Source organism: Salvelinus alpinus, chromosome 9 (assembly GCF_045679555.1).
Source record: "Salvelinus alpinus chromosome 9, SLU_Salpinus.1, whole genome shotgun sequence".
In the NCBI taxonomy this organism is placed as follows: Eukaryota; Metazoa; Chordata; class Actinopteri; order Salmoniformes; family Salmonidae; genus Salvelinus; species Salvelinus alpinus.
In genome coordinates, this window is record NC_092094.1 from 69836085 (window position 1) to 69860416 (window position 24332).

Consider the following 24332-nt stretch of genomic DNA (forward strand, 5'->3'; position numbering starts at 1 on the left):
GATTTAAGATAATAAAAAAATCAAATCACATTTTATTTGTCACATGCGCCGAATACAACAGGTGTAGACTTTATCGTGAAATGCTTACTTATGAGCCCTTTCCCAACAATGTAGAGTTAAAAAGTAAAACAATTATAATAAAACATTTGACAAAAAAGGAAACAGTAACAATAATGAGGATATATACAAGGAGTCCCGGTCAAGTCAATGTGCTGGGGTACGAGGTAATTGAGGTAATTATGTACATGTACTCTAGTTAGGGTGAAAGTGACTAGGCAATCAGGATAGATGATATACAGAGTAGCAGCAGCGCATGTTTTTTATTTTACCTTTATTTAACTAGGCAAATCAGTTAAGAACAAAATCTTATTTTCAATGACGGCCTAGGAACAGTGGGTTAACTGCCTTGTTCAGGGGGAGAACGACAGATTTGTGAAGAGTGGAAGTGTGTGTGTGTGTGTGTGTGTGTGTGTGTGTGTGTGTGTGTGTGTGTGTGTGTGTGTGTGTGTGTGTGTGTATATTGGGGTGTCAGCGTAGTATATGTGAGTGTGTGGGTAAAGTCCTGTGAGTGTGCATAGAAACAGTGCAAGAGAGTCAGTGCAAAATAAAGAGGATCAACACATATCCCAGGTAGCCATTATAGTAATCATTAACTGTTCAGCAGTCTTATGGCTTGGGGGTAGAAGCTGTACATGAGCCAGACTTGGCACTCCGGTACCACTTGCCGTGCGGTAGCAGAGAGAACAATTTATGGCTTGGGTATATAGAGTCTGAACAATTTAGGGCCTTCCTTTGACACCGCCTGGTATAGAGGTCCAGGGTGTCTGGGATGATGGTGTTGATGTGAGCCATGACCAGCCTTTCAAAGCAATTGACGGCTACATATGTGAGTGCTAGACATCTAGATAGTCCCTGCGCCCAAGAACGCCAAGGTAACCTATGGTGGTTTCTTTGAAACATGGTCGGTATTACAGACTGGGTCAGGGAAAATGTCAGTGAAGACACTTGCCAGCTGGTCAGTGAATGCTTTGAGTACGCGTGCTGGTAATCCATCTGGCCCTGCGGCCTTGTGAATGTTAACCTCACAACGGCTACGTACAGCGTGATCACACAGTCGTCCGGAGAAGCTGGTGCTCTCATGCATGGTTCAGTGTTACTTGCCTCGAAGCGAGCATAGAAGGCATTTAGCTCGTCTGGTAGGCTAGCTTCACTGGGCAGCTCGGAGCTGGATTTCCCTTTGTAATCTGTGATAGTTTGCACGCCCTGCCACATCCGACGAGTGTCAGAGCCGGCGTAGGCTTAGTCCTGTATTGAAGCTCTGCCTGTTTGATGGTTCGTTGGAGGGTGTAGTGGATAAGCGTCCAGATTAGTGTTCCGCTCCTTGAAAGCAGCAGTTCTAGCCTTTAGCTCAGTGCAGATGTTGCCTGTAATCCATGGCTTCTGGTTGGGATATGTACATACGGTCACTGTGGGGACGTCGTCATCAATGCACCTATTAATTAAGCCGGTGACTGATGTGGAAAACTCCTCAAAGTCAGTCTGTGCAAGCAAAAGAGTCCTGTAGTTTAACATCCGCTTCATCAGACCACTTCAGTATTGAGCGCGTTACTGGTACTTCCGGTTTGAGTTTGTTCTTGTAAAATCAGGAGGATAGAATTCTGGTCAGATTTTCCAAATGGAGGGCGAGGGAGAGCTTGTATGCGTCTGCGTGTGGAGTAAAGGTGGTCTAGAGTTTTTTGGCCTCCAGTTCCACAGGTGACGTGATGATCGTGGACTTCAGGAAACAGCAGAGGGAGCACCCCCCCTATCTACATCGACGGGACAGTAGTGGAGAAGGTGGAAAGTTTTAAGTTCCTCGGCGTACACATCACGGACAAACTGAAATGGTCCACCCACACAGACAGCGTGGTGAAGAAGGCGCAACAGCGCCTCTTCAACCTCAGGAGGCTGAATAAATTTGGCTTGTCACCAAAAACACTCAAACTTTTACAGATGCACAATCGAGAGCATCCTGTCGGGCTATATCACTACCTGGTACGGCAACTGCTCCGCCCACAAACGTAAGGCTCTCCAGAGGGGAGTGAGGTCTGCACAATGCATCACCGGGGCGCAAACTACCTGCCCTCCAGGACACCTACACCACCCGATGTCACAGGAAGGCCAAAAAGATCATCAAGGACAACAACCACCCGAGCCACTGCCTGTTCACCCCGCTACCATCCAGAAGGCGAGGTCAGTACAGGTTGAAAGTCACAGAGCTTCAGTAAGGCCATTCTACTGCCAATGCTTGTCTATGGAGATTGCATGGCTGTGTGCACTCTGAGGGTATAGATGGATCTCAAAAGGGGAAGTGGCCTAGTTATGAGTTATCGTAGATCACGCCTCTTGGTAAACACATGTAATTATATTGACAGTTGTGAACTACGCTAAGGGAGACAGAACGCGGCGGGGGGTTAGAGAACACAACGTACAGGACATTTTAGTGTTTGTTAGATTGAGGCCGTGATACATTAGCCTTGTAAACCAGCCTGATCGCTTTGCGCGGGTCTGTTTCAACTGAAGCACGCGGTTATAGATAAACGGGCAATCTGAAATTCAAACAACAAAGCAGAAGCCCTACCAGTGCCGCCATTGTTTTGGTAGACAACTGAGTGATGGGGCTGGAGACATTTACCCACCCTCAAATGTTTATGCTTCACACTTCAAAACTTTCATGCAGCACAATCAGGCATTGTATTTAACTGATTTAATAACACCCGAAGCAATTGTACTGCATATTTACAGAAGGGTGCCTATCTTTTCCATTCATTTTAGAGCTTGTGGAATTTTGCTGGATCTACAAAACAGACGGTCTGAGACCTGGATTCATCTTGACATCAAACTACTTTTGAGGGCTGAAAACATCTCACGAGATGTGATTTTGGAATTTAAATGTCACTTTAACATCTATTCCTATTTAACCCATATTTTACTTGTTAGTACTGCCTTGTTACATCAGATTTTGCACTGGCGCAAACGCGCAGTCAATCTGATCCTGAATTCCCCTTGAAATTCAAAGTCCAACATTAGATATGACTCACCTATTCAAATATAAACGCCAATGTAAATGACAGACAGAAGCAGATGACGTGATAAAACACATTGCAAACGTCTGAAACACAATTATCATTTCAACACTGGTGAGAGAGCAATTGGGTCACTGGACTGAATTCCCCTTTCCGTGTACCAGACAATGTTCTTGGTCTTTCGCTCAAACGATTAACCATTTGATCGAGTGCATGTTATTATTAAATTAACCACAAGCCAGTGTAAACTGGAACATTAATATAAAACATTGGACCACAATTTGATCATTGGGTTCACATTGTTTGGGTTCACAATTTACATGAGTGGTGCTGAGCTGCGATTCCCAGGCGACCGCCCGCCCAGTCTAGTAAATTGAAATGAAATCCAATCCCGAGTTCATCCCGTTCCATAGCGACGGCCAAACCCCTCTGGTGTTCATTGGTAAGGGAAAACAAACCAAACACCGCTGGTTTGGAGTGGACAGGCCCCTCTATGTTCATCACAGAGGCAACAGGGTGTCAGGCTCCCCATCTCTTTCACTGCTCACTCTCTGCTCTTCCTAGCTCGTGCATATCTAGGTCACCCAGGGCTGGCCTACTTAGTGCTTCCTGGGCTTATAATTCTGAGAAACGTAATAATTCTGAGAAAAGCGAGGGAGAGACAGCCTGTCTGCCTGCTCTGTGTCTCCCTCTCTCCTCATCATAAAGGAAAATAAAAAAGGGGGGAGACAGGAAAATGAAAAACGCAGCATGGCTGCGTGTGTGCACCGACTCACACAGAGAGGTCTTCAAATGAAAAGGGATCGTTTTTTTTATAAACAAAAAAACATTTCCCTTTGAAATTGAGTTGTTTTTTTTGCGTTGTCCCGGTCATTGGTTTTAAAGGTGAGGGCAGGAGGGGAGAGGAAAGCAGCGCAAGTGAAAGAACGAATGCAAAGGCCTTTACGATTTAGGCCATGTAACTAAGCCCTGGCTAATGTCATCGACCCTCTGAATAAGCTGAGTCAGTCAGCCTTAACTTCTTATGGCTGGGGGCAGTATTGAGTAGCTTGGATGAATAAGGTGCCCAGAGTAAACTGCCTGCTACTCAGGCCCAGAAGCTAAGATATGCATAGCATTCGTAGATTTGGATAGAAAACACTCTGAAGTTTCTAAAACTGTTTGAATGATGTCTGTGAGTATAACAGAACTCATATGGCAGGCAAAAACCTGAGAAGAAATCCAACCAGGAAGTGGGAAATCTGAGGTTTGTTGTTTTTTTAAGTCATCGCTTATCGAATATACAGTGTCTATGGGGTCATATTGCACTTCCTAAGGCTTCCACTAGATGTCAACAGTCTTCCACTAGATGTCAACAGTCTGATTGATGCTTCTACTGTGAAGGAGGGGGGAATGAGAACTGTTTGAGTCAGGGGTCTGACAGAGTGCCACGAGCTCAGTCTCGCAAGCTCCCGTGAGAGTTAGCTGCGTTCCATTGCATTTCTACAGAGGATTTCTCCGGTTGAAACATTATTGAAGATTTATGATAAAAACATCCTAAAGATTGATTCTATACTTCGTTTGACATGTTTCTACGAACTGTAATGACTTTTCGTCTGAACTTTCGCCTGGACTTGCCCACGCTTCCTGAGTTTGGATTTGTGTACTAAATGCGAACAAAAAGGAGGTATTTGGACATAAATGATGTACTTTATCGAACATAACTAACATTTATTGTGGAACTGGGAATCCTGGGAGTGCATTCTGATGAAGATCAAAGGTAAGTGAATATTTATAATGCTATTTCTGACTTCTGTTGACTCCACAACATGGCAGGTACCTGTATAGCTTGTTTTTGTGTCTGAGTACCGTACTCAGATTATTGCATGGTGTGCTTTTTCCGTAAAGCTTTTTTGAAATCTGACACAGCGGTTCCGTGTGGCTCAGTTGGTAGAGCATGGCGCTTGAAACGCCAGGGTTGTGGGTTCATTCCCCACGGGGGGACCAGGATGAATATGTATGAACTTTCCAATTTGTAAGTCGCTCTGGATAAGAGCGTCTGCTAAATGACCTAAATGTAAATGTAAAATACAAAAGGAAAAAAGACTGCCTAAGTATGATTCCCAATCAGAGACAACGATATACAGCTGTCCCTGATTGAGAACCATACCCGGCCAAAACATAGAAACACAAAACATAGAATGCCCACCCCACATCACATCCTGACCTAACCAAATAGAGAAATAAAACGTCTCTCTAAGGTCAGGGCGTGACAGTAAGTTGACGTTGCTCTTATATCCAATAGTTCCTCCCGGCTGTATGTTATAAAACTTAAGATTTCCTGGGGTAACAGTGTAAGAAATAATAATAAAATAAAAAATACTGTATAGTTTCCTAAGAACGCGAAGCGGCCATTTCTGTCGGCGCTGGATGTTTATGTGGATATATTGAAGCAATATCTCAAGACATCAGTCAGGAAGTTAAAGCTTGGTCGCAAATCGGTCTTCCAAATGGACAATGACCCCACGCATACTTCCAAAGTTGTGGCAAAATGGCTTAAGGACAACAATGTCAAGGTATTGGAGTGGCCATCACAAAGCCCTGAACTCAATCCTATAGACAATTTGTGGGAAGAACTGAAAAAGCGTGTGCGAGCAAGGAGGCCCACAAACCTGACTGTTACACCAGCTCTGTCAGGAGGAATGGGCCCATATTCACCCAACTTATTGGGGGAAGCTTGTGGAAGGCTACCCGAAATGTTTGACCCAAGTTATACAATTTAACGGCAATGCTACCAAATACTAATTGAGTGTATGTAAACTTCTGACCCATTGGTAATGTGATGAAAGAAATAAAAGCTGAAATAAATCATTCTCTCTACTATTATTCTGATCCTAACTGATCTAAGAATGGGAATTTTTACTAGGATTAAATGTCAGGAATTGTGAAAAACTGAGATGAAATGTATTTGGCTAAGGTGTATGTAAACTTCCGACTTCAACTGTACATGGATGGGTAGATGGATGACCCCCTCTCAGGTTGCCCTCCCTCTCACCTCTTCCTGGCGCAGGCCGTCAATGAGCTCCATGACCTTGGTGAAGTGGTGGCAGCGGTTGGAGTGGTCCACAATGTGAGTGGGGAAGGGCTGGTTCTGCCAGTGTCTCCACTCCCACAGAGACAGCTCCCTGGTTGGCCCGCTGGAGGGCGGCTCCACCTACAGCCACAACATAATCATAAAATATACCACTTAGCAGATATTATCCAAAGAGATAATGGGGCAGCAGGTAGCCTAGTGGTTAGCGCGTTGGGCCAGTAACCGAAAGGTTGGTGGATCGAATCCCCGAGCTGACAAGGTAAAAATCTGTCGTTCTACCCCTGAACAAGGAAGTTAACACACTGTTCCCTAGCCGTCATTGTAAATAAGAATTTGTTCTTAACTGACCTGCCTAGTTACATAAAGGTTAAATAAAATAAAATAATACGTGCATACAATGTGTGTGTGTGTGTTTGATCTGTGCAAGAATTTAACCCATGACTCACCCGAGGTGGCGAGCCTTCCTGTTTTGAGAGGAAGCGGGACCGTCTCAGAATGGGTGGAGCCTCCCCCTCCCCCAGTTTCATCGTAGACTCCCAGTGAGTGAGCTCAGAGGGGCTAAGGAAGCCATCCTTCTTCACACTCTCCTGGTGCCCGACTGGATCATTAAAACACAAGGGGGAAACCGCCTTTATACTCCAAAGCTGAGAGAGGCCCGTTGTCTGTCTTTCAACTGTTACAAAAGCTTACAATACAGGTATATGGAGAGCCAATACATACACTACCGTTCAAAAGTTTGGGGGCGACTACGAGAGGCGACTACGGGATGCTGGCCTTCTAGGCAGAGTTGCCAAGAAAAAGCCATATCTCAGACTGGCCAATAAAAATAAAAGATTAAGATGGGCAAAAGAACACAGACACTGGACAAAGGAACTCTGCCTTGAAGGCCAGCATCCTGGAGTCGCCTCTTCACTGTTGACATTGAGACTGGTGTTTTGCGGGTACTATTTAATGAAGATGCCAGTTGAGCATTTGTGAGGAGTCTGTTTCTCAAACTAGACACTTTAATGTACTTGTCCTCTTGCTCAGTTGTGCACCGGGGCCTCCCACTCCTCTTTCTATTCTAGTTAGAGCCAGTTTGAGCTGTTCTGTGAAGGGAGTAGTACACAACGTTGTACGAGATCTTCAGTTTCTTGGCAATTCTCGCACGGAATAGCCTTCATTTCTCAGAACAAGAATAGACTGACGATTTTCAGAAGAAAGTTCTTTCTGGCCATTTTGAGCCTGTAATCGAACCCGCAAATGCTGATGCTCCAGATACTCAACTAATCTAAAGAAGGTCAGATGTATTGCTTCTTTAAATCAGCACAACCGTTTTCAGCTGTGCTAACATAATTGCAAAAGGGTTTTCTAATGATCAATTAGCGTTTTAAAATGATAAACTTGGATTAGCTAACACAACGTGCCATTGGAACACAGGAGTGATGGTTGCTGATAATTGACCTCTGTACGCCTATGTAGATATTCCATTTAAAATCAGCTGTTTCCAGCTACAATAGTCATATACAACATTAACAATGTCTACACTCTATTTCTGATCAATTTTATGTTATTTTAATGGACAATTTATTTATTTTTTCTTTCAAAAGCAAGGACATTTCTAAGTGACCCCAAACTTTTGAACAGTAGTGTATGTCAAATGAAAAATATTTAGTTAAATGCAAACATTGCTCTGCTCTGGACAAGATGGCCAAATATATTTGGAGCACGGTGATAACAACACCAAGACTATTATCTATGAGAGTCTGCTGTCGGTTCGATTCAATCACAGACATACCAAGAGCCCCAGCCTCTCTTACCTAGACCATGCGGAAGAATAAGGGACTCACGTCGGCCCTCCAAGGAGTGGGACCTGCGCCCCCTCCAACCCCCGGAGAGCCGCCCGCTGCTCTCCCGGTGGTCAAACTGGCCACAGGTGATGTGCATCTTGTGCAGGGCGGGGTGCACCCCGTCGGGCAGCATGCGGGGGTTGCTGGGGAACATGTGGAATCTGTGGCTGTTCCCCACGATAGACTTGTACACACTGCGCTTGTTGCTCTGGCTCTGGTTGTAGGTCTGAGGGTAAAACAAAAGATGTCCGACAAAGAGTTGGTGGCCGCAGATTAGGGGGTCCGCACTCAAACGAAGAGCGTTTCAAAACGTAGTCAAGATTATTTAAAGCTATTTCATGCCTACAATGCATTCAGAGAGTATTCACACTTTTTCCACATTTTGTTGTGTTACAGCCTGAATTTAAAATGTATGAATTTTTTGATTTGTCGTCACTGGCCTACACACAATACCCGATAATGTGCAAGTGATTTGCTTAACAAGTCACATAATAAGTTGCATGGACTCACTTTGTGTGCAATAATAGTGTCTAACATGACCTTTTTAATGACTACCTCATCTCTGTACCCCACACATACAATTATCTGTAAGATCCCTCAGTCAAGCAGTGAATTTCTAACACAGATTCAACCACAAAGACCAGGAGGTTTTCCAATGCCTCACAAAGACGGGCATCTATTGATAGATGGGTAAAAATAAAAAAAAGAAGACATTGAATATCCCTTTGAGAATGTTGCAGTTAATTACACTTTGTAAGATGTATCCATACACCCAGTCACTACAAGGATACAGGCGTCCTTCCTAACTAAGGGATTTCACCATACGGCCAATGGTGACTTTAAAACAGAGTTGAATGGCTGTGAAAGGAGAAAACTAAGGATGGATCAACAACATTGTAGATACTCCACAATACTAACCTAATTGACAGAGTGAAAAGAAGGAAGCCTGTACAGAATAAGAAACATTCCAAAACATGCATCCTGTTTGCAACAAGGTACTGAATTAGTAATGCAAAAAAATGTGGCAAAGCAATTAACTTTTAGTCCTAAATGCAAACTGTTATGTTTGGGGCAAATCCAATACAACACAAACTTCTAAAAACATGTTTTCACGATTATGAGGTATTGTGTGTAGATGGGCGAGAGGATTTATATATATATTTTTTTTATCCATATTGAATTCAGGCTGTAACACAACAAAATGGGGAATAAGTCAATGAGTATGAATACTTTCTGATGGCACTGTACCTGTTCATTCTCGAGGCAACCGTAGAGCAACTGTTTTGGCGGTTGATCAATGTGTGACAAAACAGGAGAAGCGTGGATTCTTAAAGCAGTGCCAGGTAACGAGGATGTTTGGTCTATCTTCGCATAACAAAGGGAACCAATATAAGAACGGTGAGATGCCTGGGAAGGAGCCAGACACTTGTAAACACTAGACAGTGACTCCAGGGCCAAAAGCCGTCAGACACAAAAGATGGGGCCGGTTGGGGGTTGTGGAATTTGGTATTCTGAAAGAGTGGAAACACAGCTGGGTCTGGAGCACACTTTGTACCTCAGTCTCCCCCTCTCTATTCAACTGTCTAAATAAATATGATGGAGAAAAAAATAAGGACATTCCATTGACCTGGTCCTAGTGCCGTCTTGCTAACCCCTATGTTAATTGTCATGCCAAACATAAACACATTTGGCATGACAACAATCATAGGAATGACCATAGAGGTACAGCACAAAACAGATGTGGGACCATTCCTAAGATTCCAAAGGCAGGAGTTGTTGCTCACTCTCTCCTCTCGTCCCTCGGCCAAGATGACCACTATGCGGCCCTGGCGTTTGCGTCCGGTGCGGCCCATGCGCTGAACCAGGCGGATGGGACTCTTCTGGGCGTCGAAGCACACAATGAGGTCCACCTCGCCTATGTCCAGCCCCTCCTCGCCCACGCAGGTGGACACCAGGGTGTTGAAGCCCCCCTCCCGAAATCTCCGCATCACCTTCGGTACAGAAATCGATACATTTTTATCAGGATGACAGATATTTTCACTGTGCCTGTATGTGAAGTCAATCACAAACATGTATGTCTGTGCTGTCAAGTCATGTGGTTCTAATGATTTGGTGGGTAAGAGCATGGTGATAGCAACATGAGGGTTGTGGAATCGATTCCAGCATGGGTCAGGGCCACAAATACTGAATATGAGTCAGTGAATGGTGCTGAATGACCATATTTGCACACACACACACACACACACACACACACACACACACACACACACACACACACACACACACACACACACACACACACACACACACACACACACACACACACACACACACACACACACACACACACACACACACACACACACACACGTGAATATATACTGTACTTTGTTTGCATCAATAAATACACACAGGCCTATGTACTGAAGGTGGTGGTCCAAAAGGGTTCTTTGACTGTACACATGGGGAAATCCTTTGAAGAACCCTTTTGGGTTACAGGTAGGACGCTCTGTGAAAAAGTTCTTCAAAGGGTTCTTCCATGTGAACAATCGAATAACCATTTTAGGTTCCAGATAGAACATAGAGTGTTTCTACCTCCAGCTGCTCCTTCTGGGTGAACCCTTTGACCCCCTTCCCTGCCGAGGCCTGGCCCATAAAGGTCATGACTTTGACCAGGGGCAGGTGGCGATTTAACATGGCGGCAATCTCCTGCACACTCTCCCGGAACGACGAAAAGATCATCACACGTGAGCTCACTTCCTGGGGCCCAGAGCCTGGGCCAATCAAAGAGGAGAGGAAAAAGAGGTTACTTGCAACCAATGAAAAGGGGGAACCACGGCTCACTTCATGTCGTTGTAAATTAAGTATATGTCTTAAATTTCCTTTTAGGCAACATTTCCTACTGAAATACACACAGCATACATTCGGTTAGTGCCTTCCTCAGTGCGTGCGTGTGTGCGCTCTTACAACCGATCAACTGCTTGTTAAGTGCATCTGCTACCACTCCACGCAAATACGGAATAACAACATCTGGAGCACACTGACTTTAACCATGTCATTCATTCCTGCTGTTTAATTCGGCTCTAGTTAAATATCTTAAAAGGATGAGTCATCGCTAAGAGTCGAGTGCAGTTAGTTGCTACTAACAAGAGAGTAAATTACCAGCGCCGGAGCTCTCAGCCCATGTTTTAAAGTGCCCTAGCACTACCTCCTCCAGCTTCTGCAGTTTGGGGTGGCTGTAGATGAAGGGCACCTCGGGGCCTGGAAGGAAAGCGCAATACACGGCAATCAGGTCAGTCAGGGCCCACGACACCCTCCATAATAAACATTCACAATTAGGAGAAGCGTTGTTGTTTTTTTTACAGCCAGCTGTTGAACAGGTAGTTATTTAAAAAATGACTTGTTACAACAGTACTCGACTAATAATTGCGTAATAATTACACTCCGGTTTCTTTGAGATTCGTTGACACAAACATCACTATGCACCATTTGGTACCAGGTAGTTACCAAATTATGTTGAATTCTTTGAGGTAAGTATTTTTTGGTACTTATTGTTACCACAGTTTCTTAGTATTCACCATGTAAATACCAGGAAAGTACCAGCTTTAACCAGGCTCCTGGCTGTAAAATAAAGTGTTATTATGTGGCTTCAAAAACTGTAGGAACTTTATCCTACCGGTGGGCTTTACAAACACGGCCTCCATCTCCTGGTACAGGTCCATGAAGGTGGCGTTGCGCTGTAGCTCGTTCCTGGCTCGAGACTTCTCTGAGTTGGCATAAACAGAGAAATCACCTGAGCAGAATGCTAGCTATCACTTACAGAGTGCGTGAGTGAGTGAGTGTGCGTGCGCGCGTAGGGAGGTGCCTCCTACCTACCTTTGGTGCCATCCATGATGCCCTGGACATAGAGGAAGAGGGAGCGCAGGCCCATTTGGAGCAACAGCTCGTAGCCATGGTACAGGCTGATACACAGAGCAAAGTCCCCCTCCAGAGCCCCTTGCTGAGCCCTCTGTTAACAGGACCACAAAGATAGGCTTAACGTGTGTCGCTTGACTTAATTTGACAGCAAGACATAACTTGACATCGATTTGCAAGTCAATTTGCCATTGGATTTCCATCGCAAAACAGCAACGTGTTGATTGATCATAGAAGAAAATTAATAGGGGTTACTCTGAGGACATTCCTGCTCCAAAAAAGATGAGCATTGGTTGGCTGTGTATTACAAAATGTTCATAAAGTTATTAAAAGTATAGTGTAAGTCAAGGAATGCCTTTCTCTGTGTGTGTGTGTGTGTGTGTGTGTGTGTGGTGGCACTGTGTGCCTGCATACGTCCGTGTGTATACCGCACCGTGACGTGGGGCGGAGGGTTCTTGCGGAACTGTTCCCGGGCCAGGATGAGCTGGTACTTGGTGAGGGAGTGCAAGTCGCGGTGAGACATCGCCCTGTTCTGGATCAGACGGCCCGTGAACCGTTCCAGTACCTTGAACAACAATGGGCGACACAGACAGGATAAGTTGAGCGCCTATTTCAACAAACGCAACACAAAACCGAAGAAGGCTCTGCAATTATCTGTTCCCCATTTCAGAGCGAGGCAGATTTTATTTACATTTTTTTGTGGCCACAATATTCATATCCTGTAATCTTCCCAGCAGGAGATTGAAGTCTCCAACAGGAAGCCCTGGAACCAGTGTGACTGCAACTATTCAGAATAAGATAAGTCAACTATAGGCTGGTATGGAAGAAAATTAAGAAAATAATGCTTTGTATGGAGTCCTCGATTCACATAAGTCGCTATTCACATTAATTCCAGGGACCTTTTACGTCGCAAAAGCATATTAGATAGATACCAAACAAAGATATTTTTGCCACACACAAGACAAACACATTAGGGAGGATTTCTCCCAATCAAGGTGAGGATTTCAACCGATTGGACATAGTAGTCAGACTGTTTTCTCTGCTATCGCACGGCAAGCGGTACAGGAGCGCCAAGTCTAGGTCCAAGAGGCTTCTAATAATGTACCTACATGTACATATTACCTCGACTAACCGGTGCCCCCGCACATTGACTCTGTACCGGTACCCCCTGTATATAGCCTCGCTGTTGTTATTTTACTGATGCTCTTTAATTATTTGTTACTTTTATTTCTGACTTTTATTTTTTGGTATTTTCTTAAAACTGCATTGTTGGTTAAGGGCTTGTAAGTAAGCATTTCACTAAGGTAAATTAAAACTGTAAATTCAGCGCATGTGACAAATACAATTTGATTCGAGTTGTACAATCCAGCAGGCATGAAGATGACTCTAAATTAAGTTGTTCAATCTTTCAATGGCTGGACTCAAAACTCGCTCTTCCCAAATCCGAAAATCAAAAAGCCATTTTGGGGGATTGGTTTGATTTAGGTCTATTCTCGCTAACACAATCAATCTAATGCTTAGAAATAAAATATCAAAACTTTCCCAGATGCCACAATTCAACAATGACACCTGGGTCGTGTTCATTAGGGAAAGGGGGGTACCTAGTCACTTGTTTGGCGCCTAATGAACACTGCAGATCATAGGCCTTTATTATCAGCACATTCACAATCACAATTGAAATGAGATATTAATGTAAGTAATGGGGCACAAATGTAAATGAATGAGGTCTTATTTCTGAGGGTTCTAATGGAGCGATGGGTTTGTAATCTAGCACTGGGCACTGTGGAGACGTGTGCCAGCTGGGACCGAAGCCTTTGAATGCTTCAAATAGGCTTTTCCACAAACCATTACATAAAGGGATTAGGGGATCAAATGAAAATCAACCCCTCGTGACAAACTGGCCCATCTACCTTTTCAACAGGGCCAGGGTCAGATTTCGAATCAAATCAAAGTTTATTGGTCGCGTAAAACAGATTTGCAGATGTTATCGCAGGTGCAGGGAAATGCTTGTATTTCTAACTCCAACAGTGCAGTAATAATACAGAGAAAACCATACGCACCTACTCAAAAAGTAAAAAGAACAGAATTAAGAAATATATCAATATACACTGCTCAAAAAAATAAAGGGAACACTTAAACAACACAATGTAACTCCAAGTCAATCACACTTCTGTGAAATCAAACTATCCACTTAGGAAGCAACACTGATTGACAATAAATTTCACATGCTGTTGTGCAAATGGAATAGACAACAGGTGGAAATTATAGGCAATTAGCAAGACACCCCCAATAAAGGAGTGGTTCTGCAGGTGGTGACCACAGACCACTTCTCAGTTCCTATGCTTCCTGGCTGATGTTTTGGTCACTTTTGAATGCTGGCGGTGCTTTCACTCTAGTGGTAGCATGAGACGGAGTCTACAACCCACACAAGTGGCTCAGGTAGTGCAGCTCATCCAGGATGGCACATCAATGCGAGTTGTGGCAAGAAGGTTTGCTGTGTCTGTCAGCGTAGTGTCCAGAGCATGGAGGCGCTACCAGGAGACAGGCCAGTACATCAGGAGACGTGGAGGAGGCCGTAGGAGGGCAACAACCCAGCAGCAGGACCACTACCTCCGCCTTTGTGCAAGGAGGAGCAGGAGGAGCACTGCCAGAGCCCTGCAAAATGACCTCCAGCAGGCCACAAATGTGCATGTGTCTGCTCAAACGGTCAGAAACAGACTCCATGAGGGTGGTATGAGGGCCCGACGTCCACAGGTGGGGGTTGTGCTTAGAGCCCAACACCGTGCAGGACGTTTGGCATTTGCCAGAGAACACCAAGATTGGCAAATTCGCCACTGGCGCCCTGAGCTCTTCACAGATGAAAGCAGGTTCACACTGAGCACATGTGTCAGACGTGACAGAGTCTGGAGACGCCGTGGAGAACGTTCTGCTGCCTGCAACATCCTCCAGCATGACCGGTTTGGCGGTGGGTCAGTCATGGTGTGGGGTGGTATTTCTTTGGGGGGCCGCACAGCCCTCCATGTGCTCGCCAGAGGTAGCCTGACTGCCATTAGGTACCGAGATGAGATCCTCAGACCCCTTGTGAGACCATATGCTGGTGCGGTTGGCCATGGGTTCCTCCTAATGCAAGACAATGCTAGACCTCATGTGGCTGGAGTGTGTCAGCAGTTCCTGCAAGAGGAAGGCATTGATGCTATGGACTGGCCCGCCCGTTCCCCAGACCTGAATCCAATTGAGCACATCTGGGACATCATGCCTCGCTCCATCCACCAACGCCACGTTGCACCACAGACTGTCCAGGAGTTGGCGGATGCTTTAGTCCAGGTCTGGGAGGAGATCCCTCAGGAGACCATCCGCCACCTCATCAGGAGCATGCCCAGGCGTTGTAGGGAGGTCATACAGGCACGTGGAGGCCACACACACTACTGAGCCTCATTTTGACTTGTTTTAAGGACATTACATCAAAGTTGGATCAGCCTGTAGTGTGGTTTTCCACTTTAATTTTGAGTGTGACTCCAAATCCAGACCTCCATGGGTTGATAAATTTGATTTGCATTGATCATTTTTGTGTGATTTTGTTGTCAGCACATTCAACTATGTAAAGAAAAAAGTATTTAATAAGAATATTTCATTCATTCAGATCTAGGATGTGTTATTTTAGTGTTCCCTTTATTTTTTTGAGCAGTGTATAACAGTGTGTATACAGTAGACTAGAAATGTGTGTAAAGCAGTAGTTATGTAGGATGAGCTATGACTAGAATACCATATATACATATAAAGTGGGTAAAACAGTATGTAAATATTTTTAAAGTGTCCAGTATTCAATGACTATGTATGTAGGGCAAAGCAGTCTGAGGTGCTGGGTAGAGTACCAGGTGTAGCCGGCTAGTAACAGTGACGAAGGTTCAGAGCAGGGTACTGAGCGGAGGCCGGCTTGCGGTGACTGTTTAACAGTCTGATGGCCTGAAGCTGTTTATCAGTCTCTCTGTCCCAGCTTTGGTGAACCTGTACTGTCTCCTTCTTCCAGATGGTAGCAGGGTGAACAGGCTGCGGCTCGGGTGGCTGAGGTCCTTTATTCTTGGCTTTTCTGTGACACCGGGTGCTGTAGATCTCCTGTAGGGCAGACAGCGTGCCCTCGATGATACACTATATAGTCAAAAGTATGTGGACACCTTAAAATGAGTGTATTCGGCTATTTCAGCCACACCAGTTGCTGACAGGTGTATAAAATTGAGCACACAGCCATGCAATCTCCATAGACAAACATTTGCAGTAGAATGGCCTTACTGAAGAGCTCAGTGACTTTCAACGTGGCACCGTCATAGGATGCCACCATTCCAACAACTCAGTTCATCAACTATCTGCCCTGCTAGAGCTGCCCCGGTCAACTGTAAGTGTTGTTATTGTGAAGTGGAAATGTCTAGGAGCAACAAAGGCTCAGCTGCGAAGTGCTAGGCCACACAAGCTCTCAGAATGGGACCGCCGAGTGCTGTAAAAACACTCACCACGAGTTCCAAATTGCCTCTGGAAGCAATGTCAGCATAACAACTGTTTGTTGGGAGCTTCATGAAAAATGGGGTTCCATGGCCGAGCAGATGCACACAAGCCTAAGATCACCATGCGCAATGCATGAATCACACTTCACCATCTGTGATGAATCACGCAGTCCAACGGATTAATCTAGGTTTGGCGGATGCCAGGAGAACGCTACCTGCTCCAATGCATTGTGCCAACTGTAAAGTTTGGCGGAGGAGGAATAATGGTCTGGGGCTGTTTTCATGGTTTGGGCTAGGCCCCTTAAAGCTACAGCATACAATGACATTCTAGTCGATTCTGTGCTTCCAACTTTGTGGCAACAGTTTGGGGAAGGCCCTTTCCTGTTCCAGCATGACAATGCCTCCGTGCACAAAGCGAGAGCCATACAGAAATGGTTTGTCGAGATTGGTGTGGAAGAACTTGACTGGCCTGCACAGAGCCCTGAGCTCTACCCCATCGAACACCTTTGGTATGAATTGGAACGCCGTCTGCGAGCCAGGTCTAATCGGCCAACATCAGTGCCCTACAGAAATGTCATGCTGGAACAGGAAAGGGCCTTCCCCAAATGTTCGTGGCTGAATGGAAGCAAGTCCCCACAGCAATGTTCCAACATTTAGTGGAAAGGCTTCCCAGAAGAGTGGAGGCTGTTATCGCAACATAGGGGGGAAAGGGGGCTATCTAGTCAATTGTACAACTGAATGCATTCAACTGAAATGTGTCTTCCGCATTTAACCCAACCCCTCTAAATCAGAGAAGTGCGGGGGGCTGCCATAATCGGCATCCACGTCGTCGGCGCCCGGGGGAACAGTGGGTAACTGCCTTGCTCAGGTGCAGAACGACAGATCTTTACCTCGTCAGCTCGGGGATTCGATCCAGAAACCTTTCGGTTACTGGCCCAACGCTCTAACCACTGGGCTACCTGCCGCCCATGATTTCAGAATGAGATGTTCGACGAGCAGCTGTCCAAGTACTTTTGGTCATGTAGTGTACGTTGGGCTGATAGCACCACCCTCTGGTTGTGGAGGTGCCTGAGGTTGAGGAGGTGCTGCTGCTCTTTCTTCACCACACTGTCTGTGTGAAGGGACCATTTCAGGTCGTCAGTGATGTGCACACGAGGAACTTGAAGCTTGTGACCCTCGACACGAAGGCCCTGTCGATGTGGATGAGGGTGTGCTCTGTCTTGGGGGGAGGGGGGTGATATTTGTGTGTCTAACTCTCTCACTCATTATTCACAATTAATTCAGGATTATCTTTAATCATGGTAGCACCCACATTAATGTAGAAGTGTTCCGAAACATATTCTGTTCTTATTTACAATAAAAGTGACTCCAAAATGACAATACATTATTTACCTAGGAGCTAGGAACATAAGCATTTCACACCAGTCATAACATCTGCAAAATATGTGTACGCGACCAGTACAATTTTATTTTATTTGAATGCTGGCACCTATCCACCGTTTTAGATTTGGATAAGTTCTAACAGTGGGAACAACATCCTCTGCGCACTTCCTGATGAATCCAGTCACGAGTCAGTGTATACGTCGTTACTATTCTCAACGTTAAACCGTCCTTACCACGGGAGTTTCCTGTTTAAGTTTCTGCCTATAGGTGGGAAGGAGCAGAATGAAGACGTGATCTGATCTGCAGAAAGGGGGTGTGGGGGGAGGGCCTTGCAGCCGCCCGGAAAGGGCGATTAAAAATGATCCAGAGTATGTGATGCGCGTGCAGCAGGAGATGTGTTTTTTTTTTTTTTTTTTTTTTTTTTATAAATTTTATCCCCTTTTCTCCCCAATTTTTCGTGGTATCCAATCGCTAGTAATTACTATCTTGTCTCATCGCTACAACTCCCGTACGGGCTCGGGAGAGACGAAGGTCGAAAGTCATGCGTCCTCCGAAGCACAACCCAACCAGCCGCACTGCTTCTTAACACAGCGCGCCTCCAACCCGGAAGCCAGCCGCACCAATGTGTCGGAGGAAACACCGTGCACCCGCCCCCCTCAGTTAGCGCGCACTGCGCCCGGCCCGCCACAGGAGTCGCTGGAGCGCGATGAGACAAGGATATCCCTACCGGCCAAACCCTCCCTAACCCGGACGACGCTAAGCCAATTGTGCGTCGCCCCACGGACCTCCCGGTCGCGGCCGGCTGCGACAGAGCCTGGGCGCGAACCCAGACTCTGGTGGCGCAGCATAGCACTGCGATGCAGTGCCCTAGACCACTGCGCCACCCGGGAGGCCCTTAGCAGGAGATGTGTTGATAGAATTTCGGTAGCATTTTCTTCAGATTTCCTTTATTAAAGTCCCCAGCTAAAATAAATGCAGCCTCAGGATAAGCGGCTTCCAGTTTGCACAATCCAGCATAGTTTCTTGAGAGACGTTGTGGCATCTGCTTGTGAGCGAAAATACACGGCAGTGACGATTTGATGTTGAGGTATTCCAGATCACAATCTCACCATGAAACAACATTTTGGGTTTGGTGAATTACTGGAAACTGACTACTAGGCCTAACCCCCCATGGCTCTCATCACAGACTCACACGCTAGCTGGAAGCATGCTACACTACTCAATTGATGGCGCCGAAAGACATGGCAGCTCTGCTACTAGCTCCGAAGCAACTTTGCAGTATTTTTAGTTATTTCTTACATTATTAGCGTTTGTGTTACAGAACGTTTGTGTTATTACATACAGCCGGAAATAACTTTTGGATATCAGAGCGGCGGTAACTCACAAGCATTCTGACCAGAAATACGACTTCCCAAATTTGATCCTTTGTTCATATCCCCCAAGGCAATTGAACTTATTCCAGTGGCTGTTCCAAGACGCCGCCGGCGGAGAAGAGGTATTTGGAGCGGACTTGAAGTCCGACTCAGGAGACGTGCACACCATCCACCACTTCCGAGTATATTACTCACTAATGTTCAGTCCATGGACAATAAAGTAGACGAGCTCAGGGACTGTAACATACTCTGTTTCACAGAATCATGGCTCTCTCCGGATATACTGTCCCCATCCATACAGCCAGCTGGGTTCTCAGTACATCGCGCAGACAGGAATAAACAACTGTCCAGGAAGAAGAAAAACAGAGATGTATGTTTCATGATTAACTAGTCATGGTGTGATTGTGATAACGTAGAGGAACTCAAGTCCTTTACTTCACCCAACCTAGAATACCTCACAATCAAATGCAGACCGTATTACCTCCCAAGAAAATTCTCTTCGGTTAGTCACAGCCGTGTATATTCCCCCTCAAGCCGATACCACAACAGCCCTCAAGGAACTACACTGGACTTTGTGGATTTGGAAACCACATATCCCTGAGGCTGCATTTATTGTAGCTGGGGACTTTTAACACAAATTTGAGGAAAACGCTACCAAAGTTCTATCAACACATCGACTGTAGTACTCTCACTGATAAAACTCTCAACCACTGTTACTCTCCCTTCCAGGATGGCTACAAAGCCCTCCCCCGCTCCCCCTTTGGCAAATCAGATCACAACTCAATTTGGCTCCTCCCTTCCTATAGGTAAAAACTCAAACAGGAAGTTCCCGTGATAAGGTCAATTCAGTGCTGGTCTGACCAATCGGAATCCATGCTTCAATATTGTTTTGATCACATGGACTGGGATATGTTCTGAGTTGCCTCTGAGAATAACATTGACGTATACACTGACACGGTGACGGAGTTCATCAGGAAGTGTGTAGGGGATGTTGTTCACACTGACTAATAAAACCTACCCAAACCGAAAACCGTGGATGGATGGCAGCATTTGCGCAAAACTGAAAGCGCTAACCACTGCATTTAACCACAGCAAGGTCTCTGGGAATATGGTTGAATACAAACAGTGCAGTAATGCCCTCCATAAGGCAATCAAACAGGCAAAATGTCAGTACAGAGACAAAGTGGAGTCGCAATTCAACAGCTCAGATACGAGACGTACGTGGCAGGGACTCCAGACAATCACAGATTACAACAGGAAAAGCAGCCACGTCACAGACACCGAAGCCTTGCAACCGAATAAACTAAACACCTTCTTCGCCCGCTTTGAGGATAACACAGTGCCACCGACGCGGCCCTCTCCCGGGGACTGTGGTCTTTCATTCTCCGTGGCCGACGTGAGTAAGACATTTAAGCGTGTTAACCCTCGCAAGGATGCCGTCCCATACGGCATCACTAGCCGTATCCTCAAAGCATGCGCAGACCAGCTGGCTAGAGTGTTTACGGACATATTCAATCTCTCCCTATCCCAGTCTGCCTTCCCCACTTGCCTCGAGATGTCCACCATTGTTCCTGTACCCAGGAAAGCAAAGGTAACTGAACTAAATCAATATTGCCCTGTAGTTCTTAGAGAGGCTAGTTAAGATCATATCACCTTCACCTTACATGACACCCTAGACACACTTCAATTTGCATACCACCCCAATAGATCCACAGATTATGTATTCGGAAAGTATTCAGACCCCTTGACTTCCCACTTTTTGTTACTTTAACAGCCTTAATAAATAAAACATTTCCCTCAACAATCTACACGCGATACCCCATAATTAGTTCCTCTCTGGAGATGGGTGAACCTTCCAGAAGGACAACCATCTCTACAGCACTCCACCAATCAGGCCTTTAAGCTAGAGTGGCCAGACGGACTCTACTCCTCAGTAAAAGGCACATGACAGCCCACTTGGAGTTTGCCGAAAGGCACCTAAAGGACTCTGACCATGAGAAACATGATTCTCTGGTCTGATGAAACCAAAGTTAAACTATTTGACCTGAATGCCAAGCGTCACGTCTGGAGGAAACCTGCCACCATCCCTATGGTGAAGCATGGTGGTGGCAGCATCATGCTGTGGGGATGTTTTTCAGCGGAAGGGACTGGGAGACCAGTCAGGATCGAGGCAAAGATGATTCACTAACATTAAGTGGCTGCTGCCAACATACTGACTCAAATCTCTAGCCACTTTAATAATTACAAAATTTGATGTAATAAATGTATCACTAGCCACTTTAAACAATGCCACTTTATATAATGTTTACATACCCTACATTACTCATCTCATATGTATATACTGTACTCTATACCATCTACTGCATCTAGCCTATGACGTTCGGCCATCGCTCATCCATATATTTATATGTACATATTCTTATTCATTCCTTTACACTTGTGTGCAAAAGGTAGTTGTGAAATTGTTAGATTACTTGTTAGATATTACTGCATGGTCGGAACTAGAAGCACAAGCATTTTGCTACACTCGCCTTAACATCTGCTAACCATGTGTATGTGATCAATAAAATGTGATGTCTGTAGACAATATAATGGCATAATGATCCACAGTGGGTGAAGGTCAGAGCCACATCTCTTTATTTGACTCTGGCAACGGTGTTTTATAGTGCTGCAGCCATAGAAATCCATCATGAGTTTAATTGCCAGGGTTAGAGGCCCCTTAAGCCCCTTCTACAGATTCTATTTCTATGGCTGCATCCACGTTGCCCAGAAATTAAGGTACAAGACGACGCCAATAGATGGCTCCTAAGCAACTTTGTTACAAGCATTCCGCTACACCCGCAACATCTGCCAATGTACATTTTAAATGATTTGAACAATAAAAGATCCTCTGAATCAAAACCTGCTTTGAGCAGTTGTTTCTGTCACTTGTGTGTACTTAACCAGAGTGGTTAAGTATACTGAACAAAAATAAACGCAACATGTAAAGTGTTGGTATCATGTTTCATGAGCTGAAATAAAAGATCCCAGAAATGTCCATACGCATAAAAAGCGTACTTCTCTCAAATTTTAGACGCAAATTTAGTTACATCCCTGTTACTGAGCATTTCTCCTGTGCCAAGATATTCCATCCACCTGACAGGTGTTGCATATCAAGAATCTGATTAAACAGAATGATCATTATACAGGTGCACCTTGTGCTGGGGACAATAAAAGGCCACTTTAAAATGTACAGCTTTGTCACACAAAACAATGCCACAGATGTCTCAAGTTGAGGGAGCGTGCAATTGGCAGCTGATGAATTTGGGTTTACACAACTGAAGAATTTCTTCAAACTGTCAGAAACCGTCTCAGGGAAGCTCATTTGCGTGCTCGTTGTCCTCACCAGGGTCTTGACCTGTGGCGTCGCTTGCTGATGTCAACGTTGTGAACAGAGTGCCCCTTGGTGGCGTTGGGGTTATGGTATGGGCAGGCTTAACCTACGGACAACGAACACAATTGCATTTTATCGATGGCAATTTGAATGCACAGAGATACCGTGGCAAGATCCTGAGGCCCATTGTTGTGCCATTCATCTGCAGCCATCACCACGTTTCAGCATATAATGCACGGCCCCATGTCGCAAGGATCTATACACAATTCCTGGAAGCTGAAAATATCCCAGTTCTTCCATGGCCTGCATTCTCCCCAGACACGTCACCCATTGAGCACGTTTGGGATGCTCTGGATCGACGTGTAACGACAGTGTGTTCCAGTTCCCGCCAATATCCAGCAACTTCGCACAGCCATTGAAGAGGAGTGGGACAACATTCCACAGGTCACAATCAACAGCCTGATCAACTCTATGCGAAGGAGATGTGTGTCACGCTGCACGAGGCAAATGGTGGTCACACCAGATACTGATTGGGTCTCTGATCCATGCCACCTACTTTTTTAGGTATCTGTGACCAACGGATGCATATCTGTATTCCCAGTCATGCAAAATCCATAGATAGGGCCTAATGAAGTTATTTAAAATTGACTGACTTCCTTATATGGAACTGTAACACAGTAAAATCTCTGAAATGGTTGCATGTTGCGTTTATATTTTTGTTCAGTGTAGTATGCTAGTGACCATCCGTTGACCTGAAGAAAGGTCATAGGTAAAGCAAGTGAATTAAAGGTGAAGCAACAGGGCAAGGTGCACAGGGGGCGGGGGCCCTGGGTGCACATTTTAGTTTTGCCCTAGCACTACACAGCTGATACAAATAACCAACTCATCATCAAGCTTTGATTATTTGAATCGGCTGTGTAGTGCTTCAACCAAAACGTGGAGAATTTTTTATTTATTCTCATTATAACCCATATATTATCATTATAGTCTAAAGACCAGCTTTCCCATGAGCTCCATTTCAGACACCCACCAGTTGGCAGACAGAACTCATGAGCTGCAGGAACGGGAGGATGGTGAGTACTGGAACCCACAACACTGACAGCTCGTGTTCATATACAGTGGCATCATGAAGTCATTCAAATTCTGTGGAAGGAAAGAGAAGATAAGCGGAGTGGGCGGGGAACCGCTGAGTGAAGCGAGCATGGGCCTGGGAGCTGAACAGGGACTAACGTTGGGGAAAGCGGAATTTTATGCAAATCTTCTGCGATATCGCGGCGTGAGTGACCAATCGAAGCTCGCCATAACTTTCAGCCCCTACTGGATTGGCTGACATGGGCTGTTGATACCTAGCTCTACCTAGGTTGCTTGCTAGCACCCCCATGAGGGCGAAGCTAGCATAGCTAGCCGAGTGCCACTAGTACAGTCTATCTTGGCCGTGAGGCTTACAGAGCAAACTCGGTGAAGGAGCTCTCTCCTCATTGGCTGAGCGAGTGTGGAGTTAGGTGGCGTGGGAGCCAATCGAGTGGCCTTTCTTCTTTGTAGCTATTAATTTACAGGCCAATACATTGCTGCATGTCTACAATGGATGCCGGTGCACAGGATCTGTGTCATGGCCCAAGTTAGATTAGATAATTATCACCGCAGGTGAAAGCGGTCAAGAGGTCAACAGGCTTCACTTGACTATAAATAAACTTGTTTTTTGGGATTGCAGCCCTTCTTTAGGGCCAAGTTACCCCAGATGACCACTGACTGACCAGCTGGTTTTGAGTGTGCCCCATGTATCACATCACAGAGCAGAGGATTATATAAATGTCCTCATGTCAGC

At 45.4% G+C, this 24332-nt stretch overlaps 1 protein-coding gene and 1 non-coding gene across 5 annotated transcripts in view; one reads left to right on the forward strand and one right to left on the reverse strand.

Moving 5' to 3' along the window:
• Positions 1-24332, reverse strand: part of fancm (FA complementation group M) — a 75006-nt gene that overhangs the window by 24883 nt on the left and 25791 nt on the right. For 3 of the 4 annotated variants that reach the window (XM_071327045.1, XM_071327043.1, XM_071327042.1), the window contains exons 5-13: positions 12316-12447; positions 11844-11976; positions 11644-11733; positions 11130-11228; positions 10563-10741; positions 9752-9958; positions 7938-8193; positions 6585-6736; positions 6100-6258 (exon numbers count right to left, since the gene is read on the reverse strand). In XM_071327045.1, coding sequence (XP_071183146.1) covers positions 6100-6258; positions 6585-6736; positions 7938-8193; positions 9752-9958; positions 10563-10741; positions 11130-11228; positions 11644-11733; positions 11844-11976; positions 12316-12447 — 1407 coding nt within the window. The remainder of the gene's footprint in view (positions 1-6099; positions 6259-6584; positions 6737-7937; positions 8194-9751; positions 9959-10562; positions 10742-11129; positions 11229-11643; positions 11734-11843; positions 11977-12315; positions 12448-24332) is intronic. The other variant, XM_071327044.1, reaches the window with a different exon arrangement.
• On the forward strand, positions 4975-5051 carry trnas-uga (transfer RNA serine (anticodon UGA)). The gene has a single exon. It is a non-coding gene; the product is annotated as a tRNA-Ser (tRNA).